This window comes from Equus przewalskii, chromosome 30, assembly GCF_037783145.1.
Source record: "Equus przewalskii isolate Varuska chromosome 30, EquPr2, whole genome shotgun sequence".
NCBI classification, from domain to species: domain Eukaryota; kingdom Metazoa; phylum Chordata; class Mammalia; order Perissodactyla; family Equidae; genus Equus; species Equus przewalskii.
Window position 1 is genome coordinate 7,353,813 of NC_091860.1, and position 20,481 is coordinate 7,374,293.

Sequence of the window (20,481 nt, forward strand, 5' to 3'; positions counted from 1 at the left end):
CTTCCACCTTAAGAAGCTAGAAAAAGAAAACTAAATTAAATCTAATGCAAACAGAAGGAAGGAAATAATAGAAGACAATTAATGAAATGGAAAAATATAGAGAAAATCAGTGAAGCCAAAGCTACTATTTTGTCAATAAAACTGATAAGCCTCTAGTCAGACTGAAGGAGAGGAAAAAAAGGGAAGACACAAGTTACTAATATGAGAAATAAAAGAGGAGAACTTCACTACAGATCCTACAGAAATTAAAGGGATAATAAGGCAATATTGCAAATAACCCTATGCCCTATAAATTTAACAACTTAAATGCAATGGGCAAGTTCCTTGAAAGGCACAAACTGCCAAAGCTCACTCAAGAAGAAATGGGTAACGTGAATAGTCCTATATCTATTTAAGTGATTGATTTGTGTTAAAAGCCTTCCAATAAAGAAAACTCCAAACCCAAATTGCCTTACTGGAAAATTTTACAGAACATGTTTAAGGAATAAATAATACCAATTCTACACAAGCTTTTTCATAATATAGAGGGGGAAGCAACATTCCCAACTTCCCAGCATGACCCAGATGCCAAAACAGGAAAAAAAAATCACAGGGAAAGGTAACCACTGAGCAGCATACGTTATAAACATAAATGCAAAATCCTCAACAAAATACTAGCAAATTCAATTCAGTAACACGTAAAAATGACGATACATTTGATAAGTGGAGTTTATCCTGGGCATGCAAGGCTGATTCAACATTCAAAAACCAATGTAATTCACCTCATCAACAGACTAAAGAGGAAAAACCATATGATCATCGCTGTAGATGCAGAGGAAGCCTTTGACAGAATCCAACATCTATCTGGGATAAAAAAAAACTCTGCAAATTAGGAATTGAAAGGACCTTCCTCAGTCTCATAAAGTGCTTTCTTCTAAACCCACAGCTGTTATCATACTTAATGGTGAAAAACTTAATGTTTTCTCCCTAAGATTGGGAACAAGTCAAGGATGTCTGCTTGACTTGTTCCCTCCTATCCAACGTGATAATGGAGGCCCTAGTCAGGAAAATAAGGCAAGAAAAAGGAAAAAGTTAATACAGATTGAAAAGAAAGAAATAAAATTTCCTCTCCTCCCAGGTAATATGACTCTATGTGGAAAATCACAAAGAATCTACAAAAAAACTACTAGACCAAATACGTGAGGTTAGCAAGGTCACAGAATACAAAGAAAATATTTTAAAAACCAATTATATTTCTATATACTAGCAATGAACACTAGGAAATTGAATTTCTTTTTAAGTGTATAGGGAATCCTGAGGCAAATAAGTTTGAGAATTGCTGCTCTAAAGAAAGCCATGAACTAGAGGTCATTGCTTCTCACATGCTCTTCAGGGTGAAAAATATTTGACCCTTGTCCTCTTCATAAACTCCATCCACATTTAAAGAAGTGATACTTTTTCCCCCAAAACACCATCTCCTGGTTCTCCAGAGCAGTGCTTCTCAGACTATCTGTGACATAAGACCAAATTTTTCCCAGTCTATCACAGAATGATATTTTGTAAAACACAATAAAAATAAATGACTAGCTTAAATGAAATTAAAACCAAAGATATACAAAATAAAGACCTATTGTCATATTAGATTCAACAGACATAAAATTACTCCATCAAATTGCTATAAAAGTTTCTAGATGCTTACTCTCAATTTTTGTGCTTATTTTGTCATAAACCAGTACAAAACACTTTGTGGACCAGCCCCAACCACAGACTACACTTCACGTCATCTTGTCCTAGAGTTTTGCCAGCAGGAACAAGGAAAATGGAGGGAGTTATAAAAATTGATGAGGAACCCAACAGTCCAGGAAGGGCCAGGGTCTAACTTTGCTCCAAATAGGTGCAAACCGAGAACTGTTGCTGGCAACCCTGCATTTCCTTACACCGTAGTCTGAGCTCTCGAGGCTCTGGGTACCAGATCTAACTGCTGCCTGGAAGTCCACGTGTGACCCCGGGGCAAGCTCTATTAAATGTTAACCTTTTCTGTTTGTGTCCCTGTTCCACACCCAGGAAAAAAAATTTAATTTTCTCCTAGTCTTCTAATATTGCTTTGTTTTCTTTCTTCCCCCTCATTCTCTTTGTTTATTTTCATTTCATCTCTCTCTCTCTCTTTTTCTCTGGGTACATATGCAACCACAGAACACAGAAAATCAAAATGAGTCAGTTCTGCATAGCACATGAAGCGTTCTTGAAAACAGTTAAAACTTTCTTCTCATTCTCTATCCAGAGCACCTCTTAATGTGATGATATAACCACCCAAGAATTTTCTCTCTCTTTCTCCTTCTCTTATACATTTTTAAGCAAAACTTGGAAAAGTTAACCATTGACTTTTTATATGCTACTCCTTCTGGTGACCCTTTGTATGCTAGACTCAAGCTGAGCATTCCATGTGACCTGATGTCTTACCTTTCTGATTCTAGAATTTTATCAGTGCCTCACAATTCCCATCATGCTGCTTGCTTGAGTTCTAAAATATGAAATGTTTATCATTCCATGAGAAGCTGAATGTCTCTGGACTTTTTGATTATGCTGGAACCAGAAGGTTAGTCTTCCATGAATTCAGTCACGTAAACAGTTCCCACTATGTTGTGTTCATTGACTGTTTTCTGAAAGGAAATTGCTTTAGGATAGTGTTATAAATAAAGGGAATGAAGTTGTCAAAGCATGACTGTGAAGAAAGTTGTTTGAGTCTCTTTTGCTAAAAAAGACGCTGCCGGGTACAATTAGTTTCTGAGTGCTATTGAAGCTTTAGAAATACAATTCGCATACAGTTTGACATTTTATGACTTTACAAAATATATCGCAATACTATTCACTGAAATTGCACCAGGATCCCTCTGTTCCTAGCTAAGAATTAAACATCAAAACTAGCAAAAGAGTGAATTCAACACATCATTTTTTTCCTACAATTACTATGTTTCCAAGGGAAAAATTACTTATTCAAAAAAAAAATGTCTTTCAGAAAGGTTCACTAATATAAACCACAAAAGGTCACCAGAATCAATGGATTTCTGCTTCTTTTGGTTAGGAGGCTGGCTTGTAAGAAGGTAAGAAGCAGCTAGAAGGAAGAGAGCGGGTGAGATTGCATTTTTACTCCCTTCCTCATCCCTCTCGAGAACCAGAAAAAGGAAAGCTAACAGTGACCTCCCCTTATCTCCCACAGTAAGGGAGAAAGGAGAATAAAAATCATTTCCCCATAGCTGCCACAGCAACAGATAAAACATGGCTCGTCCTCAAATAATTAAACCTGGAAAGAAGAGAAAAACTTCTACTCCTCCCCCAAACCCCAGAAATAAGGTCGGCAGAGAATTCTTTTCTGGTTCCGCTGGGAGGGATGGGGGGCAGGGGAGGACTTGGCAGAAACTGTGTGACTTGAGTTTAACGTGGTCTTCTCTTTCTCAAAGCTAGAGTCTCTATGGCAGACAAAGTGCCAGTGCAAGGTTTCCCTTCAGAAATAAAACTTTGTGAACTTGATTTTATTTTCATCACAAGTTTTCAGTATCTGTTGGGGGGAATGTGACCCAGTAATGTGGTCCTGGGCAGAAGTCCCTGTTCACAGCATTGTCGCAGGCGAGTCACTTAGCCAGCTGTGGGGTAGATGGGAGAAGACCCAAATTTGCAATATTCAAGCACCATTTAAGTATTAAACATTTAGGTGCAGGTCAACAAGAAGCATAAATATTTCTTCTTGTTGTTCCTAACCAAGACAGTCTACTAATCTTAACATTTCAGCTAAGTGTAGAAAATTTTCAAAAACAACAATTTCATTGTTATATAATATCTGTCTTAAGTAGGGAAAAGTACAAAGGTCAGGGTTATTTTTAAGCACAACTGTTTCTGAGGTTTTTTGTTTTGGTTTGTCATTTTCTTTCTTTTTTTTTGTCGAACTTTTTGTTTTGTTTTGTTTCATTTTTATTCAGGACACTCTAAGAAAAATCAGCATGTTTGTTTCAAACTGTACATAACAATGGTGCCACTGCTTTTGTTAATTATGCTGTTTGGACTTTTCTTGCTCCTCACTCCAGCCCACGTTCTAAGCCTGAGGTTTATTGTAAATGTAAATTCAATTACAAACAATATTCCAAATGGGTAGTGCTTGTAATTGATTGCAAAAAGGAAAGATGGCTTTAAGGATATAACTGTGGTATACACCATTTTCTGTCTTCTTAAAGCAAACTTTACGATTTAATTATAAATGTCAGAGAAAGGAGAAATGATTCAAAATCCATATTGAGACAGCAATGGAAGTAAAAGTCTAGAAGAAATAAAAGTATGGAAACACATGAGAAAAAGCTTACCTTTATTTCAAAATAATATTTTAATAATAATTCTTATTTCATAGTACTTTTCCCAGGGAGATCGACAGGACCTTACTAGCATGACTACATTTGAAGTAGGAGAAAAACAGTGGCATTGTGATTCTCATTTTACAAATGAAAAAGATGAAGGTAGAAGATGGCGTGATTAGCTAAATCTCACCGGACGGTATAGAATCTTTGAACAAATTGCGTCTTTTTCAAAAACTGACTTCACTGTAGTTGTACAGTAGCCAACTGTGCAGTGAACTGGAGCCACAAGTAACATGCCAGCGGAAGAACAGCTGGAGCTGTGGTCGCTGTTATTGATCACCTGTGCTGTGCCAGGCATTGTGCTACAGGCTACACAAGGAACTTCCAGGACGCGCAGGAACTCTCTGCAGCTCCTCGGCGGGTACCACCAGAGCTACTAGCGCAACCCGAGACCAGCGCTGCTTGGGTCCCACCTGGGCACAGGGAACAAGGCTCCTGCGACAGAAGCCCAGTGAGCCTTCAGGGGGTCCACATCCCCACTAGGCGTGGCCAGGGAGCAGGGCTCAGCCACTCAGACAGCCCAGGTGGAGCCTCTAGCCAGATTAGCAAGTGGGTGCCAGCCTGAACAGCTGCCTGCCATGGGCACCAGTTTGGCCAGAATGCCTGTGACATCTCCCGATACTGAGACCTAGATGGCCCCTCCCGCACCTGTCAGTTCAGAGAAGTGTTGTGCCAAGCTGGAGCATGTTGCTCTACGGGGAAGCTCTGACAGGCTCCCTCCCTTGTCACAGGTGGCACAAGGTGAGGTTCACGTGCCTTGCCTTCCTCACAGCTCCACCAGGCCCACCACCTTGACTTCTTAGAGAGGCCTCCCTGGGGGGGTCTGGAGAAGACCTTCTTCTCCATTTTCCACTCAAGTTAATAGACTGGAGTCGACTGCGAATGTCACCTACTCAGTTTCATCAGAGAACCAAATCAATTATATCAGAATTCAGTGAAAGCTGTCAGACAAGGGCCTCGGGGAATGAATATTGCCTTCTAAAGTGATGATGAACTCAGAGCTCAGGGGCTATGTGGACACCAGAGAAATTGCCAGTGTATTCTCAATCCTATGGGGTGGTGGCCTCCCCCCTCAACCACCGTCTTGGCAGTGAGCTCTCCAGTTTGCCTCATACCCCCTAAGTCCATAGGTTCCAATCTGACATTATTATTGGGTAAGGAATACCCACCAGGAAACGTAGGGTTATGTGTGTCTTGGGAGATCAATGAGGTGAGTTAAAGGTGATGCTTTGGTGTGTAGCCAAGTTTATAACTAAGCAAGCAAGAGTCCAGTGCTCCAGGCCCAGGCAGACAGGATTACTCAGGCCTGGTCCAGGATTGGCCTGCCAGCCTGACATCATGGCACCAAAGTTAATACAAGATTGCTTCCCAATTAAAGCCGGAGTCAAAGGTCTGTGTCCAAGCAAGCCATTGGAAGACAAACAGCCTGGGCAGAAAAGCAAAACCCAAATACATGATGGAAAGAGCAAAAGGACATGAAGTCAGAGCAAAAGGGGACAGAACCAGCCTGACGCAGAACCCAGAGAGATGGCCTGAGCTGTGGAGAGTCATAGACAGGCAAGAGACCTCAAGCCTAGTGGGAGAGTGGGGGTAGAACACTGTCCTCAGCAATAAAACCCACGTCCAAGGGGGTCATAAGAAACGGGGAAGGGGCAAGACCCAGAATGGGTAAAAAGATTCAGGAGCTGGTCAGCTAGTGAGAAATGTGCTGGAACTGCCTTCTGGGTCTCACTCAGCAAGTGCCCGCAGGAAGTGGCTGGTGACTGCTTGAAGATTTTGTGCAGATGTGGGACACACATAAATTCCTGGGCTCGGGGATGTCCCACTGGTGTGTCAGTTTCTCAAGTCACATACACAGGAGGCTGACTTGCGGGAACACTAAAAGATACACAACAGCCTTCATAAGGAACAATAAATGACAAATTGGTAGATTTACAATGGGAACTCCTATTACCAAAGCTGTATTGTAGTTTTTAGTCCAACAGATTTCTTAGAATCACAGATTCTCATGAGAACAGTCCCCACTCAGTTTATGGAATACAGGTGTGGTCTGGAACAAAATTTTAAGACACTACTTCCCTTCCTGTGGGGGTGACGTTCACCAACCATTCACCTGGACCCCCAAGCAGCAAAACAGAGGCCAGTGCCAAGGGCTTGTGCCACCTGTGCTCAACGCAGTGAAGTGTGGCTTGGCCCTCTGTCAACTAAGTCAGCAGAGCTGACAGGTGTGTATTCATTAACAGGATGTGCAAAAACAGGTATTTGCTGTAAGAGGGAGCAGATAACAGGCCTTCCTGATTTGGGAGAGTGTTACCACAAACTGCTCCGTGCTGATGGCGAACACTATAATTGTTCCTAATAAGTAACATTTTCCTGCAAGGAATATTGTAGTTTCAGTATTTTACATCAAAACTAAGTACTTTCTTACTGTCTTGAGCAAAATATAAACATGGAAGGTTAAACTGGACAAATTAAACTGGACACTCACAGATAAAAAACATTTAAACATCACTGGATCTTTGAATCTATTCCTTCTGGCTCTCCAGGTTGTCAAGTAGGCATGGTGACCCCTGACCCCCACGTGTCTTTTCTAAGCATTGTGAGGGTTTATGAAGGAACTCTACCTAGCAGTAATGACTAACATTTATGACTTTGCGAGGAATTGAGCTATATCTTTATTTGCATTATCTCATTCAATCCTCTCAACAAACCAAAGGGCTGATGCTATTATTATCCTCATTGTGTAATGAGGAAACTGAGAGGTTAATGAGCCTGAGGTCACACGACTAGTAACAAGCCAGCTCTGGACTCGAACCCAGGTCCCTCGGAAGCCAAAACCATGCACATGCATAGCTGCTATAAAGACTATGAAAACGTTAGGATGAGCTCTTTCAACAAATGCTCTTGACTAAAACAGGTTCATACAAAGACCCAACTAGTGAGAGACTCATCAGCAGATTTTCTTCTTCAGCCCTAGGAGGGAGGTGCATTTTCCCAGAATAGGTATAAAGATGAAGCCAAAGGAAACGGCCAATTTATTTTTTTCCAGACGAGGTATTTATGTGATGGATATTCTGAAGAGAGGAACTTTTTTCCTCCCGGTTGTTTGCTGTTTTGGTGGCCTGGCCCTCGCCAAGAGAGCGCAGAGGAACTCCAGAGCGCTGGGAGCCAGCGGCTTTCCAGCAGGTCACCCCCGTCTGGGTCAGTCCGGGGACGGCAGGGCACTTCCGCTCCCGAAGCCCAGCTCGAGTTAATGAAAATGCTGGGGAGCCTGCTGGACCTAATTCATTGCTGAGAGCCATGAAAAAGAGCTCCATAAATCTTCTGCCCTGGAAGAAAAGGTCGGCTGCCCACGTTGGGATAAACAAATTGAGCATTTCAAAGCAACCTGTTAGCTACTCGCCCCAATTTGCATACAAATGCCAACAAACAGCTTCCCATTGTCAAACAAGATGGTTAAGGAGGTCGGGTTTTATTGTCCACCTATATGTTTGTCACCGTCCAGTCCCTTGAAGGATGGACCTCGTAACCTGCTTCACAATCAGGCGTCAGGCTGGGAAAACGACCCTTGACATTTAGCGATCCCAGATGGACGACAGCCCGTCCAGCCAGCCTCCGAGGGCAGCTCGGCCCCTGCTTGTCAGCCTGGGAACTCGGCAGCCAGACGCGAGCAGGCCCGGGGAGCCCGAGCCCGAGGGGAGCGTGGGGTGCTTGCAACCCGGCTCCTGCCGAGAGAATGCTTTTTCCTCTTTCAGGCAAAGAACTTTGCCTTTGAAAATGTTGACTACCGTGCTGCTTTTAAAGAGACAGGGCTTCTTTCCCACACTTTATTTGTAATTTTAACAAACATTACCAGAAGCAGGTTGACGTTGGTTTGAGTTAGGGCTCACAGAAAATATAAGTATATGTATATACAAAATATTTTTAAAGAAATAAAAGGAATTTGAGAAACTAGAAACAAGGTAAGGATTGGAAAGGCGTGAATGAGCACCCCTTGCACACACATTTTTTTCTAAATTTACCTTTGGTTATTTAAATTTATCTATGCATAAGTAATTTTCTTGAGTACACTATATAATAATATAAGAAACAAATATAAAAGTCTAAATTGTCTAAATAAACTGTAAATGGATGCATAAGAGCTACGTGAGTTTTGAGGTAAAAGGTAATCTTTTAATGAAGATACTAAGTGTTTGTTGAGGGACGGTAATTTATAACTTTTGGTGTATCTTTGAATGAAAGATGCAGCAAGCTATTTGTTGCTTTTATTATAGCCTCTAGTCAGAGGTTTACTTCCAGGAGAAGAAAAGAGAATTTGCCAAAGTTGCCCCAGTGTGGGTGGCACAAGCCACTGAATGAAATACTGCATCAGCCTGGTGATACCAGATTCTTTACCCAACAAAACTCTCACTGGCTTGTTCCTAACTCCCTGGAGAAACAATGTTTGAGGAAAACTTTGGATATGTTAAAATATTAAAATGAAAGTACAACTCCTGGTTTAATGGGGAATGATGATACACTTCCTGGTGAGAATTAGCATCCTTAAATTAGCCTGGAGACTGCCTCAAATTTAAAAGGTGGGCAGAGCCGGTTGACTGTCAATGCTTCATTAATTTTCAGATCCATTTGAATGGTTTCTCCTCGACTCCCTTCACTAGCAATTTGTTTTCCTTGAGGCTTCCCATAGGAAGCATATTTATAATTTTCCCATAGGAAAATTATAAATCTGTGAAACAATAGTTTAGGGTAGAGAAACTAAGAGAAAGACAGTATTTATTTACTGTCAGTTCGAATTCAGATGCCTGATAACAAAGAGACCTTAATCTGTCCTTCATCTCATCCTCTCCTTTCCTTGGACTGTGGAAAAGTACAAAGGTTATTGATCCTACCTCCTCCCCACTGGGAGTTCACAGTTTGATCTCTAAAGCCAGGTGAGAAATACCTCATTTACCAAGGCAACTGTGAATAAAGTCTATGGTATCACGTCCACTAAAGTGAGTGAACCTCTAACACTTGAAAAGTAAGAAACTGCTTTTAGAAGTGTGGTGTTTTTCCACTGTCCTCATCAGTTCCCTGGGGAAAAATCCAAGGGGAAGAGACCAGGGATAAAGAGCTTTCTGTATTTCTCTTGGTTTTAACGGCTAAAACAATTTTTGTTCCATTAGGTTTGTAATGCGAGATCTTTCAGAGTGAATTTACACAACAGCCTCTGACTTTATTAATTCATCACAACTAACTTAGTCTTCACATGTCTAAAAACAAATTGCTGACCTCACAAATTCCAGCGTCTACTTACTGCCTTGAAAATTGTTAAATGTAAAATTATTCCAGGATTCCAAAGACTGTTTGGCTCGTATGACATATATATATACATATGGCATGCAATAAGATGGTTATCAACTCATCTTTCCAGGATTCTGCTCAGGTTTAGTCCAACATCAATCTAATCTGTAAGATATAAGTAGCTAAATACAACCCGAAATAACCCTTAAAAGGCCATCTGGCTCGAGGCTACTAGGTGGGTGAATCCCCTACTAATCTCGAGGAATGACAAATGCCTTGAGATATTATCTAACTACTTACCCAAAGTAACTCCCAAGATTGCTTATCAATGCATTTCCATTTACCCCATTCATATTCATAGAATGGGGAAAGTTTGCAGAAACGTGACTGGTAGGCCTTCCCTAGTAATAAATACTTTGAAACTCTAGAAAGTAGATCCACCCGAAAAGTCCTGCCTTGATGCAAGAAATAAACCCCAATCTGGTTAAAATCAGCTCTGCCACATTCCCAGTTCCATCTCCAAATTTCTGGAATGGCAGATAAGTGAATTTCACCACCATGCTACAGGACAGTGCAGTGTCAGCAAATTAACAAGGATGTGTTCAGAGTCTAAAACTGTACCCACATTAGGAGTTGTCAACATTTGGAAGAGCATCTAATTTCACTATTTCATTGGATCTCAAATTCTCAGATGAAGAATCTGCCTTTTTAAGTGAGCACAGTGAGGGCAACATGGCAGGATGAATTCGGTAGAGGGAAGGGAGTGAACTGGTGTCTGGAGTGGTTACTTTCTCCATTGTAACTGAGACCCACAGAGCAACTAAATTCACTTCATCTAGGGAAATTAAATGGCTGCTTCACTAAGTAGTACCTCTCCCCCCCAAAAAATTCACAAAGTCCCCAGAACGAGTCTTGGAACTATTGTATTTTGTTGAGAACACCCATGGGGCAAATGGTAATTGATAGTAGCACTTGTTCAGAAAGCATCAGTCAGACACAAACTGTTCCAGCAATTCTGAAACTTTCTCTGTCACCTAACTTGGCTCTCTTGATTTTCTCAATGAATGAACCATCCGGAGCAGCTGAAACTCTACGAGAACTTCATTCTGCCAAATACTGAAAAACAAAATAGGTGTCTAAAATTAAAATGTTCTTATCAGTAGCCATCTAGATCATTCCAAAAGGAAACAATTACAAACCATCCTAATTTATAGGTAGGAGAGGCTAAAAGCAGCAAATTGAAACCAAATATTAAAAATGTTAAATCCAGTCTGCAGGTGACTGAAGGGCCTGCAAAGCTCAAATGTGCAAAGATCTGAAATATTAAAAAGTCAAGTAAAAATATTCACTGTATAAATAATAGGCACAAATTCTCAAATTTTGAGGACTATTGGACTGTTCTAATTCATCCAAAACTCTTGCATGCATTAATAGGAATAGCTACTGTGCCGCCTCACAATAATCATATAAAGTATTATTATTGCCTCCAATTTATAGGCAACAATCCCAAGTACTCAAAGAGCTGAAGCAGTATGCCCACGTTCACACAGCTACTGGGGACAACGACAACCCGAGAGCCCAGGCTGCGAGACCCCACAGTGTACTTGATCACCACCTTGGTTGACGTCATCCTCATGACACCACGTAACGTTTGGAGGTTTAAAGTTAATTGGGCTAAGAGACAGAGAAGAGGACCAATTAGATGTTATAAGGAGAAAAAGCTGTCCTGGCCCCAAAAAGGCTCGTTCCAGACTGTGATACTAGATGCCACTGCTTTCAAGCTTTTAGCCTATAATCAACCCATATTGAAACCAGATTTACAAGCTGTTCAGAGGAGAGCTTTGTGATTTTCTAAAGCAGACATGTTTGGTATTTTAGAAGGTCAAACCCCCTATGGTGCAGTGTTTTTAATAAAATCAGTTCAGCAGAAATTAGAGACACACCAGTCAATTTCTAGGAAGCCTCTGAGCGATTCAAAATGAGGAAAAATAACATAAAAGACATAACCACGTACAGATCAATTTTTTCAAAAGGGGTAGAATGTGAGGGGTGTAGATACAGAAACATCATGGCAAATTTGGTCTCATTTGTCTCTGGTTTGGGCAAATTTCCACTCAGAAAGGAAAGTTACTTTTCTGGGGAGTTCTATGTCAATATTAAACAAGGGCTGTTCCTGGTTAGCCCAGCCTTGTACTGACACCTCAAAGTAACAGTAAACATCTCCACGAGGGAAAAACAAACACACCAGTCATCCCCACTCTTACATCACCGCGTCAGGTAGGTAGTGATTTCATGAAGGGTCCTTTATCTCCGCTCTTGGCAACTCCTGCGCTCTCACAGGGAAGCAAAAGCAGACTCTATATTTAGTTCTTAGTAAAAATCAAATTTGAGAAACCTGCAGTATTTTCGTCGAAAGGCCAAGTCATGTGCAGATCTGACTTTAGGATTGGTGGCAAGGACACATGCAAATACTAAATGAACGAGAGGGTATCAAAAGGAGAGGATTCGTTATTAGGAAAAGAGACAGGGCCAGTCTGTAACGTTGACTAGAGCTTGAGCCCTACAAAACTCAGTCTGACAGCGTGGGCACAGAGCCCTCACCCCATCCAACAGGGAGGGGTAAACAGCTCTTATGAATTTACAGGAGAAAGAACAAAAGGCAGGTCAGGGAAAACAGAACCAAGTGCAAACACTTTTCATTCATCTTCATTCAACTTCTGTCATTTTATCACCACCGCAGACCCAGGCCTTTCCTGGAGGATGGGGTTTACTAATTTCAAAGTGTTTCAAAGCATACAACTTTAAATGCTTCATTGTTTTCATTTCCTAATGAATTGTTGAGTTCTTAGTGAACTGGTTCTTGGAAGAAATGGGATAAATAGGAATAACAGCAGAGCAGGAAAATTAACTACACGGAGCTGATATAAAGGCCGGCCGCTTCAAGGATCACTGAGCTTGCCTGATGGTCTCTATGAAATGAGAAGGGCACAAGGAGCAAGTCTTTCAATCTTCAAGCTACAGAACTCCTGTCATTCGATCTAGAGCTGGAAAGCGGAGGTGAGGGTGAAATTTCACCAACTGGCAATTTTGATCAATTCTCTTCCCTCGACAGGTTTGAATAGTAGGTCCAACAATTCTTTGCCTCCCTCAAAAATTGACACACCTTATATAAATCAGAAGTCATGCATGCGAGAACTGTCAATCTCAAAAAGCACAATACAAATGCCGTTATTTATTAAGATGCGTATTTATTCCATAGCCTAATTTGTTTGGGGTTGTGGTCTATTAATTATTAAATAATCTAGGTATTCATTTTTAGACCAGTCATTTCAACTCAGATTCTTCCATGACCTTGGCTACTGCATCTGTCCTAAGGGACCCAAATTAAGCTTCTCATAAAATATTCCAGAAAATATGCAAAAAAAAAATCCTTTAACACTCATCAAAGAAAACCCCGTATTCAACTATGTAGACTATAGGTTAATTTTTAAGCAAAAGTTTCAAATATACAAAAGAATCAAGAAGATAACCCTACATGGCAAATTATTCTCATATTTAAGATAACAAAGACTCATTTTGAGGGAAAAGTACACAAATGTGGCACGGGTTTAAATTCAGGCTGGGCAGTATCGCCAGACAGAAAGTCCCACAGGAGGAGGAACACTGTTAGTGTATTAGTTTGTAGCTAAAGTCAATGTTCTACTTGGTTCTATTAATAAAAGGATAATTTGGGGGAGAAAGTTGTGTTATTTAAATCTCAATTGATATATGTTCACTATTGAAAACCTTTCTAAAAATTGAAAAGTAAAAAAAAAATGTTAGAATAACACTGTCGAAAGAAGGTTTGAAAACTAGGAGCATGGTACAATAAAATTTGGCTAATTTGGATCCCAAATATTTAATTTGGTTTGAGATAAACTGATGAATTAATCAGCAGTAAAAGTAGACAGAGAATAACTTTAACTACAAAAAGAAGTTTCGTTTAGTAGGGTTTTTTTTTTTTTGATTGGAGGTAGACACATTTAAAAAAGGTACTCCAGAGCAACTAGATGAAGTTGATAAATATTAATTACCTTTGCTAAGGAGATTTCAAAAATTCATCGATCATATCTGATGTGGTATAAATAAGTTTTAAGATTTCTCTTAAATGAAAGCTAAAAACCAGAATGATCCTAACAAAAGATGTGGGCAGGACACTGAATGGTGGGCAGTCCACATTTAGAAATTCTCCACGCAGTACGAAAATTACACATGTAAGAATAAACGAGATCTTGGTCTTCTTTTTAAAAAAATCATCATCAAGCCAAATGCTATAGTCAAGACCCTACCATGAGCAACAGATCTCCACTTGTATAATCAACATGTAGTTTCTTACACTTCCCACTTAGGTTTTAATTTATGACAGGACACCACTAAATTTCAGACAAAATATATATATATATTTTTTAATCTTTACAATAAATCAAGCTGTAGGAGCTTCCATAGAGCACATTTTAGTTTATTAAGTACTCGATTCCAGCTCGCTCAGATGCAAATAACCCTGGTAACAGTGTGTACGTAGTCTTCTCTTTGCTTTTAATAATTTTAAAGCAAATAACAGATTTGACTGTGTTTAAGTCTGTGCAAATAATCCTTCAGAAGAAATATCCAAGATTCTATTTGCAGAGGTCATTGTGTCTCTCAAAGATGATTACACGAGTTTGTTTTTCTTCAGATAAAGTGCTCCTGTCCAGCAGAACTCAGAGGCCTTCAAGCGTCCAAGAAGTCCAGCTCAGATAAGACTCCGTCATACGAATTCCAGCTTCCCGTGCCCACTGTACATGCCCCAGTGAACGAGCGACAGGATCTTATCGTTGCTGAGGTCTGCTTGTCTCATCTTATCACAGGTCAGACAGCAGTTCTCATGGCCACTCACTGGCACCATGCACTCCAAGTCTAACTTGGCCACCTGCCCCTTCTTGGAATGGTGTCCGTGAAAGCTGTAGTGCAAACGGGAGAGCATCTGCTGCCGCTGATCGTGCAGTCTCTTGTTTTCACTTCGAAGCATCCTCAAGGCTAACATAATGAGCAACACTAAAATCAGGCCCCCGGCGATGGGAACGGCGATCACGGCTGCCCGGAACCACAGCTCTTTGGAAGACGTCAGCTCCTGCACTTTGGTGATGAGGTTTCTGCTACCGTCATGCTGATGCCTGTTTCGTTGTCCTAAAGGAATACAAACGAAATGATCAAACTATGCTAGTCTCTTCTTGTAGAAATTCAGGATCGTCTACGCATTTTACGTATGGCACTCCATTAAAAAGAATTTACCAGGAAAGCAACGATATATTGAAAATAAATGTTGCAAAACAGTGTAAAGAAGCTACAAAAACATTTGTTTACAGACTGTCACTACTGAGTAGTAATGGTCTTTTAATGTCTTCAAAATGTTGAAAAAACAGGCAAAACCTATTATGTAGACAGACATCTAATGCTCAGGCAGCCATAAAAGCTACTCAGGAGAGATGCATCTTTGCATCCAGCCATGCTTCTCCCTCTGGTGTCTCTAATTACGTTAACAACAAAATCAATAGCAGACATACAAAGTCGTGGCTGTCACAAGCCTATAGATCAGGCAAGCATTCTGGTTAGAAAGGGCTTCTCCCTACCTGAGGTGTCTCCCTTGGGAGGAGAGAGAACGTCGTGCAGGCCTCTGTAATTGCACATGTCTTCATGACAGCATTCCAATGTGGGCATGGTGGGGCCAGAGTGGTTGTGTGCCTGTTTGGCTTGGCAGATGTCTGCTGTGCTTGCGAGAGAGTCCAGGCAGCCATGGGTGAGCGGGGAATTTGTGTTCTGAGGATCAAGAAGTCTGGAGAAGCAGGCGCTCAGCTCAGATTTACACATGTAGCCAGTTGCCACGCAGTGGGCAGCATCACAGTAGCATCTGATTTCACCTGAAAACAAGGAGAAACGGCATCAAACTGCTTCAGAGACCAGATAAAGCATCTCCTTAAGCAATTTCTAAATCCCCAGTTCCAAGGCACTAACTTTTAGAATGCCAGGTGAGCGCGCCCTGTAGCCTGGAAAGCCCTTTGTGCAAGCCAGGGCTTCAATTTCAATCCAGCAAAAAGTAATTTTACAAATGTTTTAATCTAGATAGCAGGGAATCACTGTTCAATTTAGATTTCTGATGAGTTAGCAAGTAATTAAAAATAATAACTTTTATTTCTGAAGAAAAATAATCACAATTTCTCCTACTGTAAGGCAAATTACATCGTTTATTCATTTTAATCCTCCATGACCATACAATATAAAAATGCTAGGATTTTTTATTTTGTCAGGATAAATATTTGACCGGAACTACAGAATTGTTTATTACCTTGAAGGGCTGTGCCAAGATTTAAGAGCCTGCGCTAACACCTTATAAAGTTATTAACTAGAAACACAACAATCTAGAAATTGCTCCGGTCAGGAGGTTTTAAAACTATGAAACTGGGCAGCTATTTGCAACCTCTCTAGAAAAGGCAAACTTTGCCTATAAAGATCTTTTCATGCAGAGGAACTTTCAGTCAGTATATTGTAAAACAGGAACTAGGCAGTTTACAATTAGAGGTTTGCTTGCCAAAGTCAATTTCTTTCAGCCCAAATGGAAAGTTGTAAAACTGGGGGCAGGGGGAGGGTGTAAACGCCGGGGCTAACATCTCCCTAACTCCCCAGTTTTACATGGAATTCAACATGGGGTCTAAAAGGGGAAACACCGAAACTGAAAATCCTCTGCTGGTTGAATGAAAAATCCTTAAGGAAACCTCAAATTTTTCTACAGGAAGTGATTAAAAGTTTCCTTTATAAAACTTATTTTGTGAGTTGCAAGTCATTATTAACACTTTGTGGCAATGCAAGATCTGAGGCTTTCAACATCAATTTCCAGTCGGAATCATCTGGGTCTCAGAGTTATCACTAATTTGCTATCTGACACGGTGGACTCCAGTGACTGTCACATGCCACAGCTAAAGCTACTGGAACTCGAACCAATGCACACACCTCTTCCCAGCTTCCCAGCCTGAAGTTCTGTCTAGTTACTGAAACCTCCGCTCTGAAATTAAACACACTGCGGCTTGCCCCCTTACAAACCTCTTCCCACCCTCCCCTTTCCTCGTCCTCTCCGTGAATGCCTGAGTAAGGTGTCTCACTTAATTATCTGTTCAAATTCCAGGCCACCGTACGGTATGCTCAGTTTCACCAGAGGCTGCTTGCTAACGCTTCGGTTCTAAAAAAAAAACACCAGCCAACTGAACACCGATCTTGGGCAATCTCGAGTTGAACCACCCAAAGGTGGAGGTCTTGCTCCCATCCTAAATCTGCACTGGCTGTCCTGCGTCTGGGCCCTAGCCCCTTCTCCAGTAAGACCTTCAAGTTGGAATCCTGCTATGCAGAGGCTCGTTTCTCCTCTTTCCAAGCTTGATGCTCACGGGTCTTACATGGATGCGATGATAACTTCCTATCGCTAGTCTGACAAAGTCCATATACAGATTTAAAGTAATAAAACTGACTAAGAGTCAATTTTGACCCTCGTCACTCAGACCTAGTGCAGAAAAAGAAAACGGAATACAAGTAAAGTGCTGCTTAAATATTTATGGGAGCCTATTTAAAATCCTGTATTTTCAATGACCTAAAACAGTCCAATAAAATTTTGACAGGTAACTAGGAAAGTTCTAACATTTTTTTTAATTGGAGCCACATTTGAGCAAGTTGAATGGACTTTTGTGTTACTGTATTAAAACTATATTTCTGTCGTTTCATAAAGTTTCTTCCTGTGGCACGCAAAAGGCCAGAGAGGGGACTGGTATTTTGAAACAGTGAACAATGCTCTTCTGTTTCCCCCCCTCTCTCGTTACTGTATGTAGCGATTAAACAAAAATGTCTGCTTTAGTCAAGATGGCTACAGGAGAGGCTGCTGGCTGCTTTGAAAGCTTTTGAAGTCCACAGCAGTCAGAAATCTCTGATCCCCTAATTATATCATTATCAGGCGCATAGTTTCGGTATCTGTGACTTCATGTCAGCGTCTCCCTCCCGGTTCTGCCGGCCTTTGATAGGGCCAGGAGGCTCGGCTCTGCAGGCTGCGAGGGCTGTTATTTAGGGTTAATTACACCCTTCCTTCCAAAATAAATAAACACTGTAGCACATCAGCCTTGCCGGGCTGGCTTATCCTTTAACCTCATGCCTGCTACATGGCAATTAGAGAAAAGTGGGGAGTGCAAAAGCTAAATAACACTTCCTATTTTTTTTTTTTTTAATTTATCTGTTCACAGAACAGTAGGTAGAATTCATGGCAGGGGAGGGGAGGGAACCTCGAAACCTAGAGGGAGTTCGAGTTATTTCGATCTAAAAGGTGCAGCCTGCTGGGAAAAAAGGAAACTGACCGCTGCGTTTTTCTTTTTTTTTTTTTTTTGAGTAGCGTTTGTAGAATATGAGGTCAGTGGGAACTGGGACCGCTGACGGAGCCTGCTCCTCCCAGGCACCGAGAGGCCGCGCAACACACGCTCCTGCACAGACACATGCACCTCGGACCTACACTCGCTGGCTCACAAAGCCACTCAGACACACACACAAAGACAGACTCACGGACACATTCAAACAGAGACACGCTCAAATACAGAAATCTATCCCAAGACAGAGAGACACACACACTCTCGGGCACGGGGCCCCTGGGGGCAGGGGTCTGCGGCCGCCCCCGCCCGGGTCCCAGCCAGTCCTCAGTCCCTGCTCCCCGGCGGCGAGCGTGCCCAAGTTCACTACAGACAGATGTGCAAAACACTGACAACCACTTGCTCCGAGGTCTGACGCCACCTCCACGCGCCGGGCCCGGGACAACCGAGGGGACGGCCGCGAAGCCACCGCCGCGACTCCGAAGAACAGGCAACTTGTCGTGACCTGCGGGCTCCAGCGCGGGAGGAAAGCTCGCCCGGCGCTCACAAAGCCTTGGCAGCCGGCTTCAAAGGCCCGCGGCGGCGGCGGACGCCCGGGAGCCCCGCGCCCCTCCCCGGAGCCCGCGCCCGGCCGGCGGGCACCCACCTTTGGTGAGCAGCACGGCCATGGCACACAGTTCGAGCTGCAGCCAGATGAAGATGTAGCTGGAATGGCGATCCATTGACGCCCCCGCCGGCTCCCGGAGCCGCGGCGCAGCTGCAGCCTACGACTCCCGGCGCGCGCCGAGCATGAGTGCTGCCCGGGGCGGCGGGCGCCGTCAGCGACGGGGCGGGGGGCCGGGCCGCGGCCGGCGCATGGAGCGCGGCTGGAGGGCGCGCCCGGGAGCCCGAGGACTTCCGCGGGCCGGCTCTGTGGCCGCCGACCCCGCGCTCCACTCGGCGCCGCAGTCCCGGGAGGGCTCTCGGCCGGCCGCTCGGCGCAGGCAGAGGCTCTGGAGCGCGCGCAGCGACCGCCAGCCGCGAGCTCCAGCCTGCGCCCGCCGCTGCCGGCCCGGCTCCGCGCCGTAAATAGCGCCCCGCGCCGGGAGCCGGCCCGGCGCCGCCCCGCCCCCGGCCCCGCCCCGGCCGCGCCCGCGCCGTCCGATTGGCCGCCCGGCTCCAGTCCATCAGCGCCGCAGCCAGGGGGCGGGCCCCGGCGCGGGCGAGGAGGGACCTGCCCGGCGGCTCCCCGCGGCGCCGGCGTCGGGACCTGTGGGCCGGGCGGCTGCCGTCTCCCGCGCTCCCCCTCGCGGAGGCCCGCGCGTCCGTGACCTTCGGGAGGAGCGGGGCGAGCGCGGCCTCTGGGTCTGTCTCCGGCGCCCGCCTCCGTGACCCTCACGACTCGGCCTCGAGCCGGCGTCCCCAGCCCGTGGCTGCCGTTTTGTTCTCCGAGGCGCGCGACAGCCCCGCGTGGCCGCCCTCGCCCGCCGCGCGCGCGCTCTGGGAGCCCCCGGGCCGGGCGGCGGTCCCCCGCGTGCGCCCTCGGCGCGGCGCCCCTGCCGAGCCCCGCTGGCTCGCGCGTGGCCGAGGGGGGGCGTCCAGTCCGGAGCCGGGAAGGGGGGCGGCCGGGCGCGGGGCTCTGCTTTCAGCCTTCTCCCCCCGCTCCCTCTGAGCGCATCCGCCTCGCGCCGCCCGCCCTGTGATCAATAAAGCCCAGACAGACAGACTGTTGATCAGCAGGAGCCGCTGAGTTCTCCTGGGTAGACCGGGGACGAGTAGCCGGCTAGAGACACTTAACGAAAATTAGCAAATCCAAAAGCACCCGGCGCCAGCGAGACGACACAGGCCGAGACTGACACTCAATTAACCACCCCCCAAACAATCGCAGGCAAACACACCGGCTGACCCTGATCAATATCAGCCCCGCAGTGATCTCCTCCCTGAGATGCTAATTCATTTATTAGGACCTGGGGGGCTGCCGGCCCCGACGCACCCAAAGGCGATCCTGGAGGTTTTGCTGTTGCTTTTTATTTTTTTGGAGGGACGTTCAGCTTAAAACTTATCTGAGGGATTGCTCTTTTATCTCCTCCCCCCAAAACCTGAGATTAACAAAAATCAACCCTTTAACATTTCCCTACCCCTTAAAGTGTCAACAGAGGGTTGGGGGAAAAGCGCATTTAACGCTGCGATGGGAGATGGAAAGTCAAACCCTTTAGGACTAGAGTGCAGAGTGAGTTTTAAGACTAAGAAAAAAACACGTATGTCTCAAGACTGAAAAGCAAGGAGAATCTTGTAAATTAAAGTTGTTGAAAGTCCACAGAACTGCAGGATGTAGTTAATGAAATTGCCTTTGAAAAATAACGTTTATATGCAGAAAAAATAAAATAATTTCATAAACTGTTGTTCTGCCCATTACTTCACCAGATCAA

The 20,481-nt window shown here is 43.9% G+C and overlaps 1 protein-coding gene across 1 annotated transcript; it reads right to left on the minus strand.

Moving 5' to 3' along the window:
• Nucleotides 1-12,893: 12,893 nt before the first annotated feature.
• On the minus strand, nt 12,894-19,179 carry BAMBI (BMP and activin membrane bound inhibitor). The gene is made up of 3 exons (XM_008520539.2): nt 18,720-19,179; nt 15,314-15,601; nt 12,894-14,870 (listed from the first exon to the last, which is right to left on the minus strand). Exons 1-3 carry the CDS (start codon nt 18,793-18,795, stop codon nt 14,452-14,454), a joined length of 783 nt encoding a protein of 260 aa, XP_008518761.1. The 5' UTR covers nt 18,796-19,179; the 3' UTR covers nt 12,894-14,451.
• Nucleotides 19,180-20,481: the final 1,302 nt, after the last annotated feature.

Coding starts and splice junctions, on each gene's coding strand:
- BAMBI (XM_008520539.2), bottom strand. CDS start 18,795: ATGGATCGCCATTCCAGCTACATCTTCATCTGGCTGCAGCTCGAACTG. Junction 15,602..18,719: donor GGCCGTGCTGCTCACCAAAG/GTGGGTGCCCGC, acceptor CCTTGTTTTCAG/GTGAAATCAGATGCTACTGT. Junction 14,871..15,313: donor TCCCAAGGGAGACACCTCAG/GTAGGGAGAAGC, acceptor GTATTCCTTTAG/GACAACGAAACAGGCATCAG.